Source organism: Onychostruthus taczanowskii, unplaced genomic scaffold, assembly GCF_017590055.1.
Source record: "Onychostruthus taczanowskii isolate IOZ18803 unplaced genomic scaffold, ASM1759005v1 scaffold24, whole genome shotgun sequence".
NCBI classification, from domain to species: domain Eukaryota; kingdom Metazoa; phylum Chordata; class Aves; order Passeriformes; family Passeridae; genus Onychostruthus; species Onychostruthus taczanowskii.
The window spans coordinates 4055602-4077876 of NW_024499684.1; the positions used below are offsets into that span (position 1 = coordinate 4055602).

General features: G+C 41.5%; 1 protein-coding gene across 2 annotated transcripts; it reads left to right on the forward strand.

Annotated features, from left to right (window-relative positions):
- Positions 1 to 2031: 2031 nt before the first annotated feature.
- SKIL (SKI like proto-oncogene) lies at positions 2032 to 21524 on the forward strand. 2 transcript variants are annotated; one of them, XM_041405887.1, is made up of 8 exons: positions 2032 to 2123; positions 3036 to 3169; positions 4283 to 4965; positions 9767 to 9864; positions 11623 to 11864; positions 12065 to 12306; positions 13328 to 13552; positions 16378 to 21524. In XM_041405887.1, exons 2-8 carry the CDS (start codon positions 3091 to 3093, stop codon positions 16537 to 16539), a joined length of 1731 nt encoding a protein of 576 aa, XP_041261821.1. In that variant the 5' UTR covers positions 2032 to 2123; positions 3036 to 3090; the 3' UTR covers positions 16540 to 21524. The 2 variants fall into 2 exon arrangements, with proteins under 2 accessions (XP_041261821.1, XP_041261820.1); XM_041405886.1 differs by lacking the exon at positions 2032 to 2123 and having other exon boundaries at positions 3041 to 4965.
- Positions 21525 to 22275: the final 751 nt, after the last annotated feature.

Here is a 22275-nt window from a genome sequence, read left to right on the forward strand (position 1 = left end):
TAATGCACTTTATTGCCACTTGCAAAGGTCTGTAACTCACGTTTTAGCTGCGCAGTGTCTTCAGAACTGCTTTTCACAGTCCACAGTAGAAGCTGTAGGCAGAGCTAACACCTTTTTTTAGACAATTCTCTACCTACAAACTTTGTATTCCATCGCCTGATTATTGTAGCTCTATAGCAACACTATCATTACAGCACAATAGTTACCAAGATTTGTAACCTGAAATGGAACATTTCTGCTGCAGAACCTGAAAAAAAAAAAAAAAAAAAAAAAAGAACAAATTAAACAATGCTACTGAATCCTAATGTTCCATGTCATCAAGAGGTCTAATAAAAGATGGAATACCTGCCTACATATGTTGCCTTCCTCACAGACACTGATCAGTCCAGCTCCAATGTTAGATGTTACATTTTCTTCAGTAAATTCGAAAGGGATTATGACATAATGCATTTCACTGATTGGTATTTGAAGAGACTTTTTTTTTTTTTTAATCAGGTAATAAAGTCCAAGAGGGTGAAGCAGACAGGAATGTCTGTAATGTCTAGACAATTCACTCATAGGTTGATATCTTTCAGAATCAGCTCCAAAAGCTGGTGGATTCAGAAATCTTGTTTAATGCTGCCATATTGTGGCTTTTAAGCAGCCCTTATATCTGCTTAATAAATAAGTAGTGGGTGTTAGTATTCTTTGCAAAAATGTTTGCTTTTCTATTAAACCCTAGTGATTTGGGTTGGAAGAGGTCTTAAAGATCACTCAGATCGAAAGATATTGTAGATATTGTTGCAGATAGTGCAACTGATGAGGTGGTTTAAGTGCGAGCTAAGAGGCGACTCCTGAAGCAGCTTTGCAGTGATGCTCATGGGCCTCTCCATCAGCGAGCCAGCCCGGAGGAAACCTGAGCATATCAAAGGTGCGAAATCAAGGATTAAAGAGCACCAAAAGCCTCTCCCAGCAGATCAGCAGCGTTCTGTGGCCGTGCCATAATCCTCCTGGGACGGAATTAGGGATCCCGGCGGCCGCGGGCAGCGCTGCCCGGTGCTAAGCGGTGCCTGGTGCTTGTACAGCTGCCCCATTTTCATGTGCCGTGCTTTTGTACTCGCATCAAAATATGTAACTGTGTGGGATGAAAGGAAACGGCAAATTGGATTGCGCCGTAATCCCAGCAGAAGCGCTGTCTTCACAGAGATGTAAACTGAAAAGCTTTGGGCTTCTTGCAGGCAGAAGAAACTTGTAATACACGAACGAGTTGCACAGCGACTAAGCTGTCCCCGAAGAGCATCTTCTCCTCCCCTCCGCGGTTTGATCATTTCGCTTCCCAAAAACATCTCATCCTGCGAGCCCGTGGCTGGAGGGAGCGGTCTGTGACACTGCTTCGGGGACAGGCACCCTCACACTGACCCGCCTTCCCAGTCCCCAGCAGCGGGGTGCCAGGCCACTGCCCTCCCTCGTGGGGACCCTCGCTGGGGGACAGTCACTGTGAGACCCTTGCCGAGGGACGCTCTTGGAGGGACAGTCACTCAGGGACTCTCACTGAGCGACCTTCTCTGAGGGACAGCCAGTGAGGGATCCTCTTTGCGGGGCCCTCTCCGCGGGACAGTCACTGAGGGACCTTCTCTGAGGGACAGCCAGTGAGGGATCCTCTTTGCGGGAGCCTCTCCTGGGACAGTCACTGAGGGACAGTCACGGACAGCCCCTCTCTGGCCGCCTCTGCCCGCCGCCGCCGTCGCGCCTCAGGCGAGCGACACGACAGCTCCCCGACAGCGCCTGGCCCTCCTCCCGCCAGGCTTTTCCCCTTCAGCCATGGCCGCTCTCCGTCCCCCGCCCCAGCTGCTGCTGCGTCCCCGTCCCTCAGCCGGCCCCTCACGGCCGCCGACGGGGGAACGGCGACAGGGCGGCGCGGGGCAGGGTCTGACCGGGCGGGCTGAGGGGAAGCCGGGCAGAAACAACACTTTTCCATGTACATTCACTTTTAAACGTATATTTTATATATATATATATATATCTGCAAAGGGGTGGGTGAAATACCTCCAGCGTCTCGGTCTCCGCAGTGAGGTCACGGGTGGGCGGCGCGAGCGCGGCGCCTGTTCCGCTCCCCGCGGCCGCCGGAGCCCCCGCGGCGCCGGGTGAGCAGCCGGGGAACTTACTGGGAACGGCGGGGAGCGGGGCGGCGGAGCCGTGGGGGAAGGGCGGGAGCGCCCGCCGGGGGATGGGAGGGAGCGGCGGCTGCGGAGAGGCGGCGCGGGGGCGGCGGGGAGAGCGAGAGCGGGGTACCGGGGATGGGAGGGGGCCAGGGACACGGGGGCGGCGGAGCGGCGCCGTACGGCTGGGGACAGCGGGGAGCCGGGCAGGGCGGAGGGGCGAGCCCGGCGGCGGGAGGGGGAAGGGCTGAGCCGTGCCCGGAGCGGTGCCGGCGGCGCCGGGGTGAGTCACGGCGCGGGAGGGAGCGGCGGCGTGCGGCGTCCCGGGAGGGGCTGCGGGGCGAGGGGTCGGTGCCCGGGATGGGGGGGCCGCTGCCCGGCCCGCCGAGCGCCCGTCCTTTCGGGCGTGCACGCCGGGAGAGCCGCTCCGGACCGCCCCCTCCCCCGCCGGTATCGCCCGTCGGTCGGGGCTTGTCCCGGTGCTCCGCGAGTTACTGGGAAACGCGCCCTGCCTCTGGCAGGGAATCCCGGATGGTTTGGGTGGCAGGGGGCCTTAAAGCCCATCTCATTCCAACCCCTGCCATGGGCAGGAACGCCTTCCACTATCCCAGGCTGCTCCAAGCCCTGTCCAACCTGGCCTATGACACTTCCAGGGATGGGGCAGCCACAACTTCCCTGGGCAACCTGTGCCAGTACCTCACTGCTGCTATTACAGAGAATAATTTCTTCCTTCTATCAAATCAAAACCTTCCCTCTCTCAGTTTAAAGCCATTCCCACTTGTCCTGTGACTCCTGTCACGCTTTTGCCCTTGTCAGAAGTCCCTCTCCAGCTGTCTTGAAGCCCCTTTAGGTACAGAACAAACCCTGAGATTGCTTGAGCCTCTCTCTCTTTCACAGGTTATCAGGAAGGACGGGCAGAACCCTGTGCTAGCACACGGCATGCATTCAGCCCATGGCCTGGATCTCACCTCTATTACTAATAACTTGGGCTGGGAAGATTCTGACACACGCCAGTGACATCTGGGCGAAAGGTGACTCTCTAGGGACGTTTCGTTTTTGCCGTCGATCTGGATCAGCCTTTAATTTCAGGATTTATTTGTGAGCTGCCATAGTAGCTGTCACGGTGGTGGTGGTGAAATCATAAAGCTGGCAGCACAATAAAGCAAGCCCTTAAGATTGTGTTTGATCTCTGGGAGCTGAAAGTGCTGAATAAAATTTTCACACAACTTAAACTACGTTTTGGATCAGTTTCGTTAAGATTGACGTGCTTCTAACTGAGCCCATTTTTCTATTTTAATATTTAAATAGAGACTTATTTGAAAAGACAGTATATTTTTTAAAGGAAAAAAAACGATTGAGGATGAACACGCATCAGCGCATCGTTTTTTACTAAATTGCTGGACAAGACTACTGTGTAAAGTAGTGGCTAGGGTATGAAGAAAACCTTTTGTACACATATTGCATTGGGGTTTTTATATTATAAATTTGAACAAATAACTAAGAAAATAGTGTAACCTCTCCATTAGTAATTTTGTGGTATTACATGCAAAATGGGTTACAGTTTTTACTGTTGGATGCTGAAGAAGTAATGTTTTAGTGAAAGGAGTGTGCAGCTTGGTGTACCTGAGGTAATCCAAGATCACATGAAACTATTTTTTTATATGAAAAAGCAAGAAAATGCACATTCAGGACTGGCTTAATTAAAGCTCAGTGTTTAGCAATGGAAAGCCCACAGATAAACTTCCCTCTAGGTCTGGTTTCAGACCAAAAAAGGAGCAGGATCCAAGAGGATGGGAGTCCTCCACTGAAAAAAGCAATGACAGAAATGCATGTAAATAACAAAGTACAGGTAGTAATAAATAAATTGCCAACAATAAAGAAGGAAAACCTGGATGATTATGATGAAACTCCGGTGGAGGCTGATGGGGAAACCACCAAGCCAAACAGCGCTTCACTATCTGAGCCTTTGAGTTTAAATCCAGGTTTGAAACACACGTTGGCACAGTTCCACCTAAGCAGCCAGAGTTCACTGGGTGGACCTGCAGCTTTTTCAGCTCGGTATTCCCAGGAAAGTATGTCACCCACTGTCTTCCTGCCTCTCCCATCACCACAAATCCTCTCTGGTCCGCTGCTCATCCCCCCAGACAGCTCCACGGAACTCACGCAGACCCTGCTGGAGGGGGAATCCATCTCTTGTTTTAAAGTCGGAGGAGAAAAAAGACTTTGCCTGCCTCAAGTGTTGAATTCGGTTCTCCGAGACTTCTCCTTGCAGCAGATCAACACGGTGTGTGACGAGCTCTATATCTACTGCTCAAGGTGCACTTCTGACCAGCTTCACATTCTGAAGGTTTTGGGAATTCTTCCGTTCAACGCGCCGTCCTGTGGGCTCATCACGCTGACGGACGCTCAGAGACTATGCAACGCTTTACTGCGCCCTCGCACTTTTCCCCAAAGTGGCAGTTTCCTCCCTGGTAAGAACACCTTGGCCCAGCTGAAAGAGACTGGCAGTGCCTTCGAAGTAGAGCATGAGTGCCTGGGCAAGTGCCAGGGGTTGTTTGCACCTCAGTTCTACCTTGCCCCGGACGACCCGTGCATCCAGTGCTTGGAATGCTACGGGATGTTCTCACCCCAGACCTTCGTGATGCATTCACACAGATCCCCGGACAAGAGGACCTGCCACTGGGGGTTTGAGTCGGCCAAGTGGCACTGCTACCTGCACATTAACCAAAAATACCTGGGCACGTCAGAGGAGAGAGAGCTGAAGCATCTCTTGGAGGAAATGAAGGAGAAATTCAGCGAGAAAAATCAGAAGAGAACTCGGTCCAAAGTAAGTTCACCTGGTGTAAAATTCCCAGATCTCTTTCTGCTCACATGTAAATACTTGTTTTAGAAGCACATTACTTGGCTTTTCTTAGTGGGAATACTTGTCACATCAAACCTAAGTTAAATTTGTGAGAGCTTCACCATGGAAATAACATTTCTCATTAAGAGGGGTGGTAATTTCTTTCCTCTTTGGGCTGCAAGTAACCATTCAAGCTGGCTTGGCTTTGTTGGTTCTTGTTCTGTCCTAAGGTATACAGACTCTGGAAAACTCAGGCTATTATGAAAATTTTCATTCTCCCATTTGACCTTTGAGTAGATTTTATGCAGCGTGTGCTGCAGCAGCTGAGCAAAGCAGAAAGGAGCTTGAAAAATCAAGTATTACAAATGAATTCTTCATTTGTTATTTGTACTCCAGCATGCACACGTGGGCTGGATGGCAACCTGGCTTGCTGGCCACCCATCTCATGACTTGTGTGCAGGGTAGTGGTGCTTTGCTAAATGGCTATTTAGAAGCCCAAAGTCTGCTTGTTCAGCAAGAGCTTTCTGTTTAAACCACTTGTGCAGTGAAATATGCCAAAAAGAGGGGGTTTTAAGCAGCCCAAGTAATGAGCTGTGGGCCGGTATCTTGACAATAGTTAATAATAGACATCTTATTTTTTCCTAAAATACTGCTGCAAGTCTGCGCTGTGGTTCCAAAATACAGAGCTTTTTTGTCCCTTGGAGAGCTTCTACTTTAAATAATAGGACAAGCAGCAAAGAAACATTAATATCATAGGTGTTCCCATTCATAGAAAACACAATTTTGGGGTATAAACTTTAATAGGCTTTTAATGGTTTCTGCCCCATGACAGTTTCTTTTCAGTGTATTCAGTGTTTCTATGTCTGTTTGATGGCTGCTGGTTTGATAAATCCATGTTGCCTGTTGGATGTTTTGTGGTGTGGATTTCAAAATAGCAGCAAGAGCAGCACAGATGGTTGAGCCCAAAAAGGGGTGCTGTGAGCTGACACCTTTCAGCACAAATTTCTGAAAAGTTGGTGTTGCAGGAAGGCTGACTGTAGTAACAGGTATTGTTACAGTGGTGCCAGTCTGCAGGAAGAGATTTTACCAGCAGATTCCCATGGAAATCTGCAGTATGGCATGCTTCCACATGCTGAATTATTTGAAGATGCAGTCTCCTAGCAAAGAGACTTTGCTTTTCAACTGATAAAGACATGTCAGTGTTTATTCTTGCAATGCCAGTGTAAGAGATGAACTACAGCATGGCGGATGCATCAGTGGAAATATTCTTCCATGTTCACACCTATAAGTGCTGCTTTTCTGCCCACAGCAGCAGATTTCAGATAATGAGATGTTTCAGTTTCATCTGCAAAGATGAAAAAAACCCAGCTGAAATGAACAGTGGCACTAATTTGGACTGGACTGATGCAAATGAAATTGTAAAACTTTCTGCAGTCTTCTGTTGCAGACCTGTGTAGCTCTTTCTTGCAAAGCAATGTGTGAAACCAGAGTCAGAAGCTGTGGAAACCTGAGCAAAATCAATGGTGGGGGAGGTTTTGGGGTTTTTTTTTTTTTGTTCTGTGGATATTCATCTGGGAAGTAGAAAAGAGTAAAAAAAGTTTAAGAGGGCAGTGCTGGACTACAGTTTCCCTTTCCTTGTCCTGGGGGAGCTTAGGCTGCTTCAGTTGTCTTTTCATAGAATCACAGAATGGTTTAGGTTAGAAGGGACCTTAGAGATCATCTCATTCCACCCCCCTGGCCTGGACAGGGACACCTTCCCCCAGACCAGATTGCTCACAGCTCCATCCAGCCTGACCTTGAACAGCTCCAGGGATGGAGCAGCCACAACTTCTTTTCCTCATTTCTGTGTTGTGGGAGAGGTATCAGGTACAACACGTAGACATTCCCTTTCCTTACACTCCTAGGGGAATTTATTTGCAGGATGTTCTGTTTGCTGTTCTGTCACCTCCTCACCACCTTTGCTGAGTCAGTAGTCAGAAATGCTGACACATCCTTTGTGGTTGTCTTGGAGGACCCACGAAGAACAGTTGCCCTTGGCTAGGTCTTTCCCCATCCAGTAATAATGAATTAATTAAATCCCATAGTCTGTGGAGCATCCTGGATGCCAAGCTTTGCCTTTCTCCTTAGCATTTCACTCTGAGTTTATTCACCCCACAGTGCAAATACACTTTTGTTTCAATATTTTAAGAGCAAAGTACTCTTGAGATTAATTCCTTTCTGTTCTTTGTGCTAACAAGAAAGCTGTAAGCTGCGTGCTTGATTGTCACAATTTTCTGTGGAGTTCTAGGCTGCAGTGCAACATGCACCTGCTCTTCATGGAACAGCTGTCACCGAGTCTCTGCTGATTCCTGCACTGACAGATCCTTGTTCCCTTTGACTTTGCGACAGTTTCTCATCATCTCTGCACTAAAACTTTGCCTTGCTTCTCAGGCTGATTCCTTGAGCTGGTCACAGTGTGTGGGGGAAATCTCACAGGGTGGGGGTTTTATAAATCCAATCTCTACTAAAACTACTGGCTTTATGATTACACTGAAACCATTACTTACCTATATATTTTTTTTCCTTAAAGAACAGCTTTGCCCAACTAGCCTTGAAGAAAAACATGTAATTTTTCATGTAACCCTTTTTAACAGTTTGAGTAGAAGTAATTCAATTCAACTTACTGTGTTTATAGAATTACTTAAGAGCATCTAAAATAAGCAGATTGTTGGGTAATGAAATAGACATATATATATATATATATAAAAATAGATGCCTTATTTCATTTACCTGAACGGTGAGGGAAGAATCCTGTTAGAAAAAGACTTCGTTTATTTATGGTAACATTTCATTTTCTTCCCTAAATAAAAATTTGATTGCATGCTATGAGATGCATTTGCAAGATTCACACTAACGGGTAGGCAGTAAATTCAGTTTCCACTTAAAATAGGTAAAAAAGAAAAGAAAAAGCAAAAATCTGACCTAGTAATTTGAAAATAGAGATGACCTGATAATTTCATATGTAAATATATAAGCATGTTAAAATATATAAGCATGTTAAAATGTGAGTCCTGAAATATGGACAGATGTGATCTAAAATCAGATCGCTGCATACTAGCTGCAGTATAAGTAGATTATATGTGATTATTTAAATTATTGAAATGATCTGAGTAAGTAGAAAAAACTTGGCAAGTGTCAGGATGAGGCCGTTTTTCTAGAGATTCCTCAAATCTTTTTTATTTAAAGCCTTTTTATGAATTTACAACTCCAGAGCCTCTCTTCCTTGTGCCCTCCCTCCTTTCTCTCTGTGTTGGAAGCGATTTGAGGAGCTGCAGGGGTGGAGTTGAATTCCAGTTTCTTTGTGAGAGCTGAGTTTCCTGGGGTGGGAGTTTGGGTCAGGATGGGGCAGGTGGGGTTTGCTCCCTGCCAGGGTCAGGGTTGTTGGATTGTGCAGACCATGGCTCAGGTCACTGCCAGGGATCAAAAGGTTCTCTAAAGGTTTATTCCAGGGTGTGTAAATACAAACTTTTCTGATAATGCAGCACATAAGAAGTTGTGAAGCTATTAGAACACTACATAAAGGTTTCAATACAGGATTATGTAACTTTTTTAGCTTTATGGGGTGTTTTTTAATTGGGCAGCTTGTCAGAGGTACTGGGTCTGGCTGGAATGATGTTGACTTACTTTGTAGCAGCCTCTCTGGTGCTGGGCTTTGGATTTGTGGCCAAAACTGTGGCTAACATGCCAATGTTCTGGCTACTGCAATAAAACCTGGGATAGAAGGAGAAGAAAGAGGGTTTGGCATCCAAGTGGAGCTGTTTGAGGGTGGCTGGGCAGTTGTCTCAGGGAGGGACATGCCCTTTGCTTCACTTGTGTTTTTCTCTTTCCTTCACCTCTTAAACCAGCTTTATCTTCATCCAGGAGCTTTCTTGCTCTTTTCCCTTCCATGGCTGGGGATGGTGCTGAGGGAGCAGCTCTGTGGGTGCTTGGCCTGGGGTCAGCCAACCACACCCTACCCAAAACCCCATGTCCCAAGGCTGTTCCAATACAGTGAACTTATCAATCCATTTCTGAGCTATGAGAATATTGTAAATATATTATGGTGAGACACCTTGCACTTGAAATTAAGAGCAATTTTGCAGGGGAGCTCAGAGTATCACCAGGAATTTTGAGTAAAGAGTAGTTCAAAAACATTTCTTGAGACACAGAACAAGAATTGCTTTCCAACTGCAAAATACACAGAAGTTTTTAAGATTATATATTCTGATGCACCTGGGTAAATTTTGTTTGTTACTGCAAAGGGAATGGCATTTTCATGCTACTGGGAGCAGTATTGCCTACTATGTAATAAAAATTTGTGATGACTGAAGAAAGTTCTGTCCCTGGAACACCAGCACGCTGTTCCATTTAATTTTGAAATAAAGTATCTGGCAGGTGCTTACTTTATATAGACACATTATTACAAAAGGCTCCTCCAACCTTTTGGGAATCCTGGTTTCTGCTTTCTGTTTCTCCCAAACTTGTTTAGAAGAATTTTGGAAACTCAGCAGAGCTTTTAGATAGGTCTGTAAAGACGTTTTCCTTAAATTTCATTGCTCTTTTGCCCACAGTGGTAAATTGGAGATCAAAGAATTCTGTGGCTTGCATCACCCTGCATCTTTGCCAAAGACACCCCATTTCCCAGTGCTCCAGTTTCTCTGGTGTTCCTGTATTAAATGGTGTAAATGCCATTTCTCTGAGGAGTGTTTATGAAATGTAAATAACCTGTATCCATATTCCAATTACCAATTTATTTTCTTTCCTTTAGGCAGAGCCACAGCAGAACCTGGAATTACCACAGTGGTATCCAGTTATAAAGCAAGAAGCAGAAACTGATCCTCAACCACCTTCCTTTTTCCACCCCAGGTAACTGAGTTTCCTATGTAGAACTATAAGCACTGACAAGTATTAAATACTTTTGACTATTTAGGGATAATTCAAACTGAAAAAAAATGTATTTGCAACCTGAACTGTTAGGAATACTCTTAAGGTATGACACAGGAATTATTTAACCCTAAATTTTTATGTATTTCTTAGTGGAAAAACTAATGAACTGCTTATGAGTGTTTCTTGTTATAGGACTCAAGCTGTGTCCTGTGGTTGTTCTTCAGCAGGCAATACAATTGAAATGTAATTAAAATTTCCCCTTTCTTAGTAGAAATGACAGAGGTAACTTTTGATCTTTCATATTGTAATACAATGCATACATATGGAAAGCTGCACAGGGCCTATTTACCATGAGGACAACTTAATTTCCTTTCAGAAAAGACTTCCAAGAGATGTCTGAAGGCTTTCTTCCACAGTGGAACAGGGCTGCAGCTGAATTATCTGTGGGCTGGTTTCCTGGTTTTAGAACCAAGTGCATTTCCTTGACTCCTTATCCAGTTTGTCACCTGCAGCAGTGAGGGAAATGGTTTTTCTTGATACTCCTCTTGCCCTCACCCCCTGTGGTTGCACAGGTCCTGAATTTGGGTCAGAGCAGACCCTTTTTGGTGCACGCACATCACACTGGTTCCCACGCAAAGAAGGGAGTGGAGGAACTTCTGTGATGGGCCCTGATGTTCTGTTCTGCCAGTGCCTTCCTTCAGAACCTGGAGAAAGGGAAGTGTTGAAGACATCAGTTGCAACTCCAGTGGCACTGATGATCTTGGCACTGACCTGAACACACCTGGGGCTCTCTTCCCTCTGTACTAGGCTGAGGTGAAGTTGGGACACAGGGATGCTCCCGGGAGTTCAGGAGCTGTGAAAATCCGAATGGGCAGCTCAGTGTACCTGGGAAGGAAGGTCCAGCATTGGTCTCAGATGTCCCCCAGTGTAGCTATGATATTTTATTAAAAATCCTTTCCTAGGATTTTTTCCCTCCTGAGGAGCTAGGCGCCTCAGGAAAGAAATGTAAACAATAACTATCTGCTGCTGTGGAATGCAGCAGGTGCATCTTCCATTGGTCCATGTGGATTGTTTTCCATTGATGGCCAATCACAGCCACCTGTGCCAAGGTTGTGAGCAGTCACAGGATTTTTGTTATGCATTCTATTCTTGTTCTTTGTAGCCTTCTGATCTTTCTTTTCTCTCTGTTCTTTTAGTATAGTTTTTATGTAGTATTTTAATATAATATATAACATAATAAATAAGCCTTCTGAGAAAAATGGAGTCAAGCCTTGTGTCTCCACACACAGAGAGCTCATCACAACACCCCAGGACTGTCAGAACACAGCTTTGTTACTTAAGTGAGGTGCTCATTCCCACTTCACTGATCATCTCCCATCCTCATAATACAAGAATTATGAAAATGCTGGAGACTCTGGATTCAGTGGCATTCTAATTTCACTGTTTGCATTTAAATGAAGCCTTCATATGATTTACTGTAATTTTTTTAAATTAGCCATATTTGAAAAATCTACTTGTTTTATAGGCTCAAAACCTCATCTAGGTAATCTACTCAGTAGAGATTAAGTGGGTTGTTAGGCTTTCCATTTGCATAGGAAAAATCTAAAAAACTATGTGCTTATTTTTCATTGATGCTTTCACAGTTTGAACTCGTGTTAAATTAAACTTACTGCTCTCAACCAGCCATCATTTATTATGTCTTTCACTATGAATTTTACTCTTCTGCTGTTTTTTCAGTTACTACCTGTATATGTGTGATAAAGTGGTTGCCCCGAATGTGTCTCTTGCATCTCAGTATAAGGATGTTGCAAAAACATCAGTAAAAGCTTCAGAAGTTAATAAATCCTCACCTGGGCAGTCAGAGAAGAAGCTCAGTAGTGGAAAGCACAAAAAACCTGCCTCCTATCCAGAGCTTTCTCTTGAAGAACAGGAAAAAATTGACTTGAAGACTGGGGTGGAGCAGCCAAATAAACGTTTAGGTGAGTAGTGAAAATTACATTGAAGGCTTTGATTTTTGTACCATGGAATTCTGGAGAGCTTTACACTGAGCTAGAATTTCGTGATGTCACTTCAGGTTTCCAAAAATTCCCTCCTCCTTTTTGTAATCTCAGTTTTCTTTGCATTTTTTTCTGGAATTTGAGCTTTCTGTGATTGTTGTTCTCTGTCTTTTCCTGTGTAGATCCTCCCGTGTCGACTCGTTCCGCGAGAGGTGCAAAGCCTGAGCGCGTTTCTTCCAAAATCACCAGGGACTCTGGCCGTGCTGAGGGAGGTGTGGATGCACGAACCTTGTCCCCCACGCTCATGAAGGACATCAGCTGTGAGGATGACAAGGGAAGGATCATGGAAGAAGTCATGAAAACCTACATCAAGCAGCAGGAGAAGCTGAACACCATTCTGCGGAGGAAGCAGCAGCTCCAAATGGTACCGTGGCAGTCTGAGTGCATTTCCCCCTGGGCAGCAGGGAGCTGCTGTGGGCTTGCTGGCTCCACAGTCAGCATCCCAAACTGCATCATTTAGAAACACCAGAGCACACAGATCATCTTCTCCTCAGCTTAAATCCAGACACCAAATCTTCAATATCCCTTATGCTCATGGATTTTGAGCCTTTTAATAAGTGATGTCTCTTCAAGTTGCAGCTGCTGGGTCCAAGGAGCTCCTGCTTTTGCTGTATGCTCTAAAATTTCTCAGTTTTCAGGTTTTTGAAGGTGCAGACATCAGTATTCTAAGGAATGGTCTTATCACTGCCCTGTATAAAAAAGAACACCACTTTCCTATTCCCATTTGCTAAGCTGTGCTTTTAGGGATTTTATTTTTAGTCTTTTCTTTAATAATGGATTATTTTAGATGCTGGTGTTCATTTGTGGCATTTCTGTTTTCTGAATTCAGTTAAATACTGTCTTTGCTTCTTGTATCCATGGAACAGACCTAATATTTTAATTTATTTTATTTTAATTTAAATGTTAATCTCAGAATCCAGGAGCTCAGATAGGGACCTAGAGCTACTGCTTTAAACTTGTTCTGCTGTTGGAGGTAAAGCTTATAGATAAGTTTAAAAAAACTACAGGTTTAAAAATATCAAAATGTCAGTGGACAAAGAAATCAAACACTTCATTTTGTTTTATGGTGCTACACCTCTTGCGTCTTCAAATTATATTTTAGTAAATCAGTGCTTCTGCTACCTGAGGTTCACTGCTGAAAATGCAAATTTTTTTCTGAAAGCTCCCTGTACTTGGAAGTAGAAGTAATTTCTTAAAAATTAGAAGCATGGTACAGAATTGCATGCTGCCATTGATAAGTAGATAAATACCATTATCAGGCTGTTGTTATTGGTAGTTACAAATGGTCTTTTTTGCCTCATTGGTTCCAGAAACACTTTTGAGTATTTTTTTAACTTTTCTGGTGTTAAGAGGAAGGAGTATGTGATTTTGATCTTTCTTTACAGGAAGTGGAAATGTTAAGCAACTCTAAAGCTATGAAGGAACTGACTGAAGAGCAGCAGAATTTACAAAAAGAACTCGAATGTTTGCAAGCAGAGCATGCACAAAGAATGGAAGAATTTTATTTTGAGCAGAGAGACTTGGAGAAGAAACTGGACCAAGTGATGAAGCAAAAATGTAGCTGTGACTCCAATTTGGAAAAAGATAAAGAAGCTGAATATGCAGCACAGGTGAGAAGGGAAGGTTTATTTCAAACAAAACATGTTTAGTGTCTCAGGAAATTGTGAAGTTGTTGTTCAGCCACCTGAAGGTTTCATTTTCTCTGTGTGTTCTGACACCACAGACAGATACCAAAATAGGTCAGGGACAGCAATATTTATTTTCCTGTTCCTTGATTGAAACTGAGGCAGAATGTAACTTACAGAAACATGTGATATTATTGATGAAATATTAAACTTAAATATGAGGTCTGCTACATCCTCATTTAAAAGAAATTCTGTTTTTAATGTATATGGGCTTGCCCATGATACAGAATTATTATTATTTTATGTAAAAAAAAAAAAAATTCCAAACCTTGGAACCTTCTTTTTGTCAGATTAGCAGCATACCTTGCTGCTCCTCATGTTCCTTGGTGGTAGAACCTTCTGCAGTATCTGACGAGCCCCTTCTGGGCTCTACCAAAACATTGGGCCAAGAGTTTTCTTGGAAATGAAAATCATATTGGTGTATCTCATTCTTGCCTCTTGGATTCATATGTCAAAACCTATGGAGTTGGTTTTTTTCCCTCACTTTCATTTTAGCTTTTACTATTGCTTCTTTATGTTGGAGGTTATTCCAATGGGAAAAATATAATTAATGATAAAGGGAGCCTTGGAATGCCCCTTTTAAAAATCAGCTGTAGTTATGATTAATTTTTTTAAATTTTGCACCATGTCACAGAAAACTAATCTTAACAGGCTCATTTTAAAGAAAATGAACAAAACCTAAAACTTGAGCTCAGTAAAGCTCTGTGGTCCTTTGTTCACAACTGTGTATATTTCCTGTTCAGACAGACTCAAACTGAGAAACAGGCACTACTTGAGAGACAGGTTTTGGTATTTTTGGTGAGTAGGGCAGAGACTTGCATCGTAAATCCTTCTCATGAATTTAATTTCATGACATCCCACTCCACTGATTCCTGGCCTTTGCTGCCAGAAATAATCCTCTCTGACTAAGGCCTGATTTACTAAACATCTGGTACAAGCCCTGTTAGTGCAAGTAACAACATGTTCTAATTTATGGAGATCATCATGTACAGCATGTTTTATAGGGCTTGTGCAGCTTACTCCCTTGGGAGGGTGAAAACTGGATTGTTCCCCAAGGAGATTGGTTGTGTGTTTCTTTTGAAGTTAGACTTTGAAAACTACGTACATTCCTTGTGTAAAAGTTTACTCTGTTATTACCTCTGTGCTAGATCTATTCACAACGTATAATTTGAACTTTTATTTTTTTCCATTTATCACATCTTGCACTAGATTCTGGTTCCAAGAAGCACCAGAGTTAAGAGAGGTCTTGGGAACAGAGAACTTGCCCAAGCTGTGTATACAGCATTTTAAAAGAGCCTTAATCTGATGTGCTCTTGAAGCAGTTGCCCAGGCTGCCTTTTCTGTCTGAGAACTGTGGACTGGGAGGAATCCTTGTGCATTAGACAGAATTAAGAATTTGGTATTTGCAGCTTGCTGAAAAGTCTCTTCTCCTTTCTAGGCCTGCCTGAATATGCACTGTCTTGTCCCCTTTTTTGACTTCTTTATTGAAATACTTGCTTCACCCTGTCAGCCACAGTAAGGCAGAATAACCAGTCCTGGAACCTTTCCTTAGAGCTGGAAATCAAAGCCAGGGACGTGTTGCAGCATGCAGGCAGTGGGCACTGTTGCACTGCAGCACTTCACTGCATCACTTGTGCAGCAGTCAGGACTTGCATTAACAGCCTGTTGTTGGCTATGAACTGCTGAAGTATTTCTGATTGAAGAAGTGGGGATGAAATGTGGTCTTTCTCTAAAACCAGCACAGCCATCCCTTCAGTACATTCTGTAGCACTTGGTGAACACCAGGAATACCCTGTATGTTCCTGCTCTTTCCTTCTCATGAGTTGTCTTCTTAATTCTCAGTGAGGGGGATGCTGAGTGATGAAGCACATCAGGTAGATACCTATCATTATAAAGGCAGATGGGTTTTTTTAGATGGAATTAAATTATAATAAATGATAAATAAATTGGATGGTCTTTTAGTAAGAAATAGCCCCATGAATCAATGGGAGGAGCATATCTGCTGTCCAGTCTCCTCCCTGTTTTAACTGCTGGTATTATACTATAAGCAATAAGTAACTTTCCCACTTAACTTAAAAAGATGTTTCCAGATGTCACTGTAAATAGTTTTGGTGACATTCTAGCAAGTTTGAATCTTGCTGTATTCCAAAGAAGAAAAGAATACTTAATTTCTGTGTTTAAACACAAATTATATCACTAAAACACTTGTGTGGACTCAGGTTTATATTTGAACACATACACATAAACACACAGATGGTTATGTTCAAGATTTTCTGAATGTTTCATTTATACTAAGGAATATCAGAAAACAGTGTTGATTTTTTTTTTCTTCTAGAAATACATTCAGGCTTTGAAATAAGGAAGTAATATTTTGTCAAGTAAGGGAAAAGGACATGAGAAATGAAAAAAATGCAGTTTGTTCTGGGATTTGTGACACATCCAATACAAACATCACCACAATTTTTCCCTGCAGATTCTGCATGTTATTGATAGTCTGGTGTGACAGTTCATATAGCTACAACTTATATGCATTTAAAAATTAGATTTTCTCATTTTTTAAATTGTAGTATGATGTTTATGCAACTTTGCACATTGACATTGTTTGCTAATGGTGTAGCAGGTAAGTGCACAATTCCTGATAACCGCATAATTCTGGAGGATTGAAATATTTGGATGTATAGAGTGGCCACCTGTGACCCTTTGATATTTGCTAAAATTGACTCTGCCTCTGTGTCTCTTGTGTTTCACAGCTGGCAGAGTTGAGGCAGAGGTTGGATCATGCAGAGGCAGATAGACAGGAGCTCCAGGATGAACTGAGACAGGAACGAGAGGCCCGGGAAAAGCTGGAGATGATGATAAAGGAATTGAAGCTACAGATCCTGAAATCTTCAAAAAATGGGAAAGGAAAATAGGAATTGGAAGAGGAAGCATGGCTGTGTCCTTCAGACAGGGTGTTTTGGTTTTAATGATTGTGAACAATTTTTGTGTGCTGAGAAAAAGTGTTCTCTGTGGATTTCTATTTCCCAGACAGGTCCAGATGAAGATATACATAGATATAAATAAATAGAGATAGACATTTTTAGATTTTCCTAGCAATGAAAATCTGCATTGATTTGTACTGGTGTTTTTCTCAAACAATGAAAAATAGAAAACTCTTGATTTAGAGTGACCAGTTTCTGTCTATTTCTAATGCAGTCTTAAGGACTCTACACCTTTTAACATTGTCTGTTAAAACATATGTGGGTATCTTTATTTTGCTATCAATTGCACATCCAGTTATAAAAGTACATTAAAAATACCCTCAATTCTTCAAGGTCTTAAATAGTTTAGGTTTCAGTGAGAATTAAATATTCTTGAACTGAGGAAACTAAAGGCAGCTTTTTGTCTGTAAGGCAGAGCTCAAAATTGCCACAACTGATTGATGATTGAGTATCAAAAGTGATTTACCAGCAGGAGTTTTTCCCATAATTTCATTGTGTGAAGTCAGCTGATCTTTGCAGTATTGTCTATTAAAAACTCATTATCAGTCTAAGGAGTGTTAAAGGCAGCACTTGCTTGCTCTGCTGGAAAACATTAGGGGTTGGGGTTATTTTGTTTCATTTTGGATTTGTGAATTTTAAAAAATTGCAATTACAGTGGAATCTTGGGAAGTTAAAAATTCACAAGCTTTCTTCTGTTTTTTTTCTGTCTAGTACATATGAAAAAACATTAATAAAAGGCTTAAAGGTGGGGCTTTTCCTTTTAGAAACTGAGAAAGCTTGACTTAACTGTTTTTCAGATATTAATGCTTTCAAGAAAAAGAATATTTATTAAGGAATATGTATTAATTTCTTCAGTACCCTAAGCCTCCACACTTTGAGCTTCTTGCCAACTTGTGGATTTTTCTTTCATCATATAGAACAGGCCTTAACTGACATTGTGATCATAGCTTAAAATATAAAATTCTGAGGTATGGCACTTTGAAAAATCATTTTGATAGTCTCTGTATTTGAATGGCATGGTAGGGTTACCATGAATTAAGAAAATACAGCATGTTTGTTAAGCTATAACATTGGGAAATGTGTAATTGTACAGAATTACTGTTTTATGTATATATATAATGTCTGAGTACTTCTGAAGTCTGGTTCCTAGTGGGTTAAATGCATGGCTAAAGTTGGATAAAGAAAAATTGTTTTGCACTTCTCTCCAAAAAATTGGATACAGCTGGCAGATGTCAGCTGATCATGTCAGTGATAGGAATATTTTAGTAATTCTAGTGTCTCATGACATAATTTTAAATTGTGCTTTTAGTTTCTGGTTTTGAGGTACTTAAGTTTAATATTCTCTTAATAATTCAGTTAATTTTGGATGAAACCACTAGTAAAAGCCTACACTGATTTTTTTTTTCCTCAACTAGTAAATCTGAAAACTCCTGTTCTTTTTTGTTTCTCTGTTAGTGATATAACAAGACTGAATATCACAGAGAAAGATAAAATTGCACATCTTTAAATTGAATGAGAAATGAAGTGGTAAATTAAATGACACAGAGTAAAAGGATTTTTTTTAATATCTGTACAATTTTGTTTATGAGCTCTGTGCCATATTTACACTGACAAGTAAAGCAAGTTATATTAAAAAAAAATTTCTTTGTCAGTGTTGAGAATCACAGAATGGTTTGGGTTGGAAGGGATCTTAAAGATCATCTAGTTCCACCCCCTGCTGGAAAAGTATATCAGGATTATATTTTTCTCTTCTTCAGCTCCCATCTCCAAATTTTATCTTTGGGAAAAAAAAGAAGAAAAAAAAAAAGGAAAAAAAAATCAAACTAAAAAGGAAAAAGCCTGTCTTTGCAGCTTGGTTTGGAGGGAAAGGTCCTGACTAAATGTTCCTGGTTGTGTGTGCACCTCTTGCTTTAAAAACACCAGGAATGTTTTGTTGTGCAGCCACAGGGAGAGCAGGCAGGGGGATTGCTGGAGGTGTGATGGCTGGGGAGCAGAGCTTGGGGCTGTCCAGTGGGACTGGCAGAGCCTGTGTTGGATGGGCTGGGGAATGGGGAATCCCACCTGGCTGCTGCTGAAGGATGGAGAGAGTTCCTTTGTGCTGCTTTTCAGGGTTGTGGGGCAGGGTAAAGCCGCAGCTCGTTCTCACAGCTGCAGTGCCTGATGCACCACATAGCTTGGCTGTGGGATGTTTGGAACCCTGCTGGGACTACTCTTAGTAGGATAGTGAATATTCCATTTCCATTCAGGTCTTGTCTGTGTTCTGTCCTGCTCAGATGTTCCCCTTGTTCAGCAGTGGCCCTGGAGGGCTGGTGCAGCCCAGGTTCCTGTGCCTCAGCCAGCCCTTGGGTCACTGCTGGAGGCTCTGGAAATGCTGTGGCCATCCTTTGCACCAATAAAAAGGTGGCCATCCTTTGTACCAAAATTTTCACTGTTGCAAGAACTCCAGCAGCTATAGGAAGTTTCACCAATTCCAATTGCAGATAAGGCCTCCTAATTATTTTTGAACATCTGGCTGGTAAAGCCAATGGAACATTTATTATAAAATGACCTTAAAAGTAGCTTTGTAAATATTCCATTTAGTTAATCTAAAGTTAGAATGCATTTTAAATTATTGTAATCCTCTTAAAATTCTTAAATACTACTTTCAGGCTCTTGACATAACATAAACAATTTTCATATGTGTAGACTTAATTTTATACTGATTTTAAGTAATAATGTATACATAAATGTGCCATAGACCTTTGTGTGCTCACAGTTTCTGAAAGATAGTTTTTTAGTAAATTGTAAATAATGCTCTTAAGTTTTAGAAAAAAAATATGTTGACCTTTTTTTTGATACCTTATCCTAATTCTGTTGAATGGTTAATTTTACAGCCTGACATAGGAACTTGGAATGCACACTTGAGGGCCCTCACTTAAGTGCACACTTAATGGTAGAGACTAAATCCATCATTAGGTCTTTGCTTTTAGTCATAGCATGCTCATTTTATGTATTACTTGGTTTGCCTTCAGTCATTGCTTACTGATCTTTTCAGGCAAGAAGTAATTTTCCCAGGTAGATGTGACATGAAGCCTGTAGAACAAAGCCCTAAAATTGTCTATAATTTGAAAGTTGCTTTCTTAAACACCTACACCGAGGTGGAAGTTGCCTAGTGCACCTTTTGGAATAAGTAGGATCGGAGGTGAATACCTAATTTGCTCCTATACTTTTATAAAAGAGAAGTTTAACATGCTTTGTATACTTTAATCAATAAAATATGAGAGCTTAAAGGGTAAAACTCTTGTAATTTTGGCAGTCTGGAAACACCTCACTCACAGTGTAGCCAGGTGTCCCTCAATGAAAGAGATTTTATCTAAATCTCCAAATTTACTTAAGTCTGTGGTTTAGTTTTTGTAAAGCATATCGTTCAGTTGGAGTATTTAGATGAATGTAGTTATGTTTCACATTCTTAAACTAATTTTATTCTATATTTAATATATTGATAGCTTAGGTGTAAAACCATCTGTACATAGTAAAGGCATAATGCAATTAGTGATGTAGGAAAAGTTGGGTGGGAGCATAAAGCTACTGGTGGCCTGAAAAGAAATAAGTCTTGGCCTGTATTTTAGAAGTCACAATGTTTTATTCATACATTCTTGTTTTGTACTGGGGGAGGGGATAGCTAGAATGTGTTATGAAATTTTTGGAAACCTTTCCTAGCATTAGTTGGGAAGTTGGCCTCGAAATGGTGTCGTGGTCAGCTTCCTGGACTTCACTTGTTTGTAGAGTATATATTTTGATTGTCAGTAAAGATAACAACTTTGTATTTTTTCTGCACTTAATTCGTGTAATTAATCCACACAACAGAGTTTTCTATAACATGGTGAAGTCTACAAAAGATGATTTCTCCTACCTATTAATCTGTGCTTGCAATATTTTGGTAATTTTATTTAAGCCATTGATAGTAAGCAGCAGAAAGCTGCAAATTTCAGTTTTCTTTTTGCTCATTACATTTGTAGTGTGAGTGTTCATTGGTTTTCTTTACAGAAAGCTTGTAGAATTTTCTATTTGCTGCATATATCTATTTAAAAAATGCAGTCATTTTTTAGCTTTTGTGAAAGCAGTTATTGCCTACGAATTGCACGACGATTTTATAGTGTGTCTCCATTACTTAGCAAATTGTTTTTTTCAGGGTTAGTGGCTCAGTTGAAAAATGCTTGAAAAATGAGTTTTAAGCACTTCATCAAGCACAGCAAACACGGTATAAAATTTTGCTATTTGAAAATTAATTAAGTGTAACGATATCAATTGAATTTTTTTTCTTCTAAGAGATACCTCACTTAAAGGAAAGCACAGCTGTACTGTATTTAAACGAATTCTAGGAAATAATAAAAAGTTGGTCTGAAATATTTCGTTGCCATCACGTTGCTTTCTGTGATTGACAGAACATTTTTTTGTGTTTTCATCCTCACTCTCTAAAGTATTTATTGCTGTTGACATGCCAGTGTAATTCTCTCAAATGACAGAAAGTAGCTGCAAAACAGCTGAGTCCGTGTTAGCTCAAGGCAACAGGTTGAGTGACAATTCTGAAACCATAGGAAAGGCCTGTGAAAAACGACCAGTGCATTCAACAATTTTTAATACTTTGCCAATGATGTACAGTCTTATTGTCAGCGTTGCTGTGGTTGCATCACATGACACACAAAACTGTCCTCTACCTCACGTGAGATTTAACAGATATTTTATATGGTTTTAGTAGACAAGATGCATCTATCTGGTCACTTAGTTTACAAATTTTGAATTATATTTATTGAAACATGACATACTGTGCTCTTAGCTTATACCTCAATTGTATTTTGTGCTGTTATCCATTTCCATGCCTTGTAAATACCTGTATAGATCGTGGACTCAAAAACAAATAAAGAACTGTAATGTCAGAACACTTGTCTCTGTCGTATTTTTGAACACTGACTTCTAAACTTGGCTCTTTGAAGGTGTTTAACTCAATGCTTTTCTAAGAACAGAGCCTTCCTTGCCTTGATTACAGTAAATTAAAATCTGATTACAACAAAACTTGTTAGCAGAGCTCCCACAGCCTGCAGCAGGTCCCCAGTTCTCTAAAAGGTATTTTAAGCAAAATTGACAAGCTCAAAGCTGTCCCTCCCTGTGGATCCGCTTTCTAAAGCTCTTAAGATTCTGTAAAGGCATTGGCACCAAGTTTTCTATGTATCTTGCCATAAATTTGGTGTTTATACCTGAAAATAGAACTCCTTGCATGCTTGGCAAGTTCTCTGGTGCCCAACTTTGTTGCTGCTTGACTGCTCAAGCAATGTGTGAGTTATGCACAACTCTCTTCCGTAGCTCAATAATAAATGAGATTAAAAACACACATTGCCAGAACAAATGCTGAGATTATCCAAAGTTAAAATCAGAAATGAGAATTTTACTCTATTTACTGAAAAAAAAAATAGTTACTCTCAGGAGTTCTTATTTTTTGTAAACCATGTAATTATATTACCTTAACTTTTGCTACAAATAATATTTTGGAGAATTTCTGGGGGATTTTATTCATATTGAGAAGATTGTCTTGATGCATAAGAAAGCACATTCACACACCTTTGGCATTTATTCTTCCTCTCAAATCACTGCAAAAATACTTTGTCCTTGTATTAAGGACCTGCTCTCCCA

Coding starts and splice junctions, on each gene's coding strand:
- SKIL (XM_041405886.1), top strand. CDS start 3,859: ATGGAAAGCCCACAGATAAACTTCCCTCTAGGTCTGGTTTCAGACCAA. Junction 4,966..9,766: donor AGAAGAGAACTCGGTCCAAA/GTAAGTTCACCT, acceptor TCTTTCCTTTAG/GCAGAGCCACAGCAGAACCT. Junction 9,865..11,622: donor CCTTCCTTTTTCCACCCCAG/GTAACTGAGTTT, acceptor CTGTTTTTTCAG/TTACTACCTGTATATGTGTG.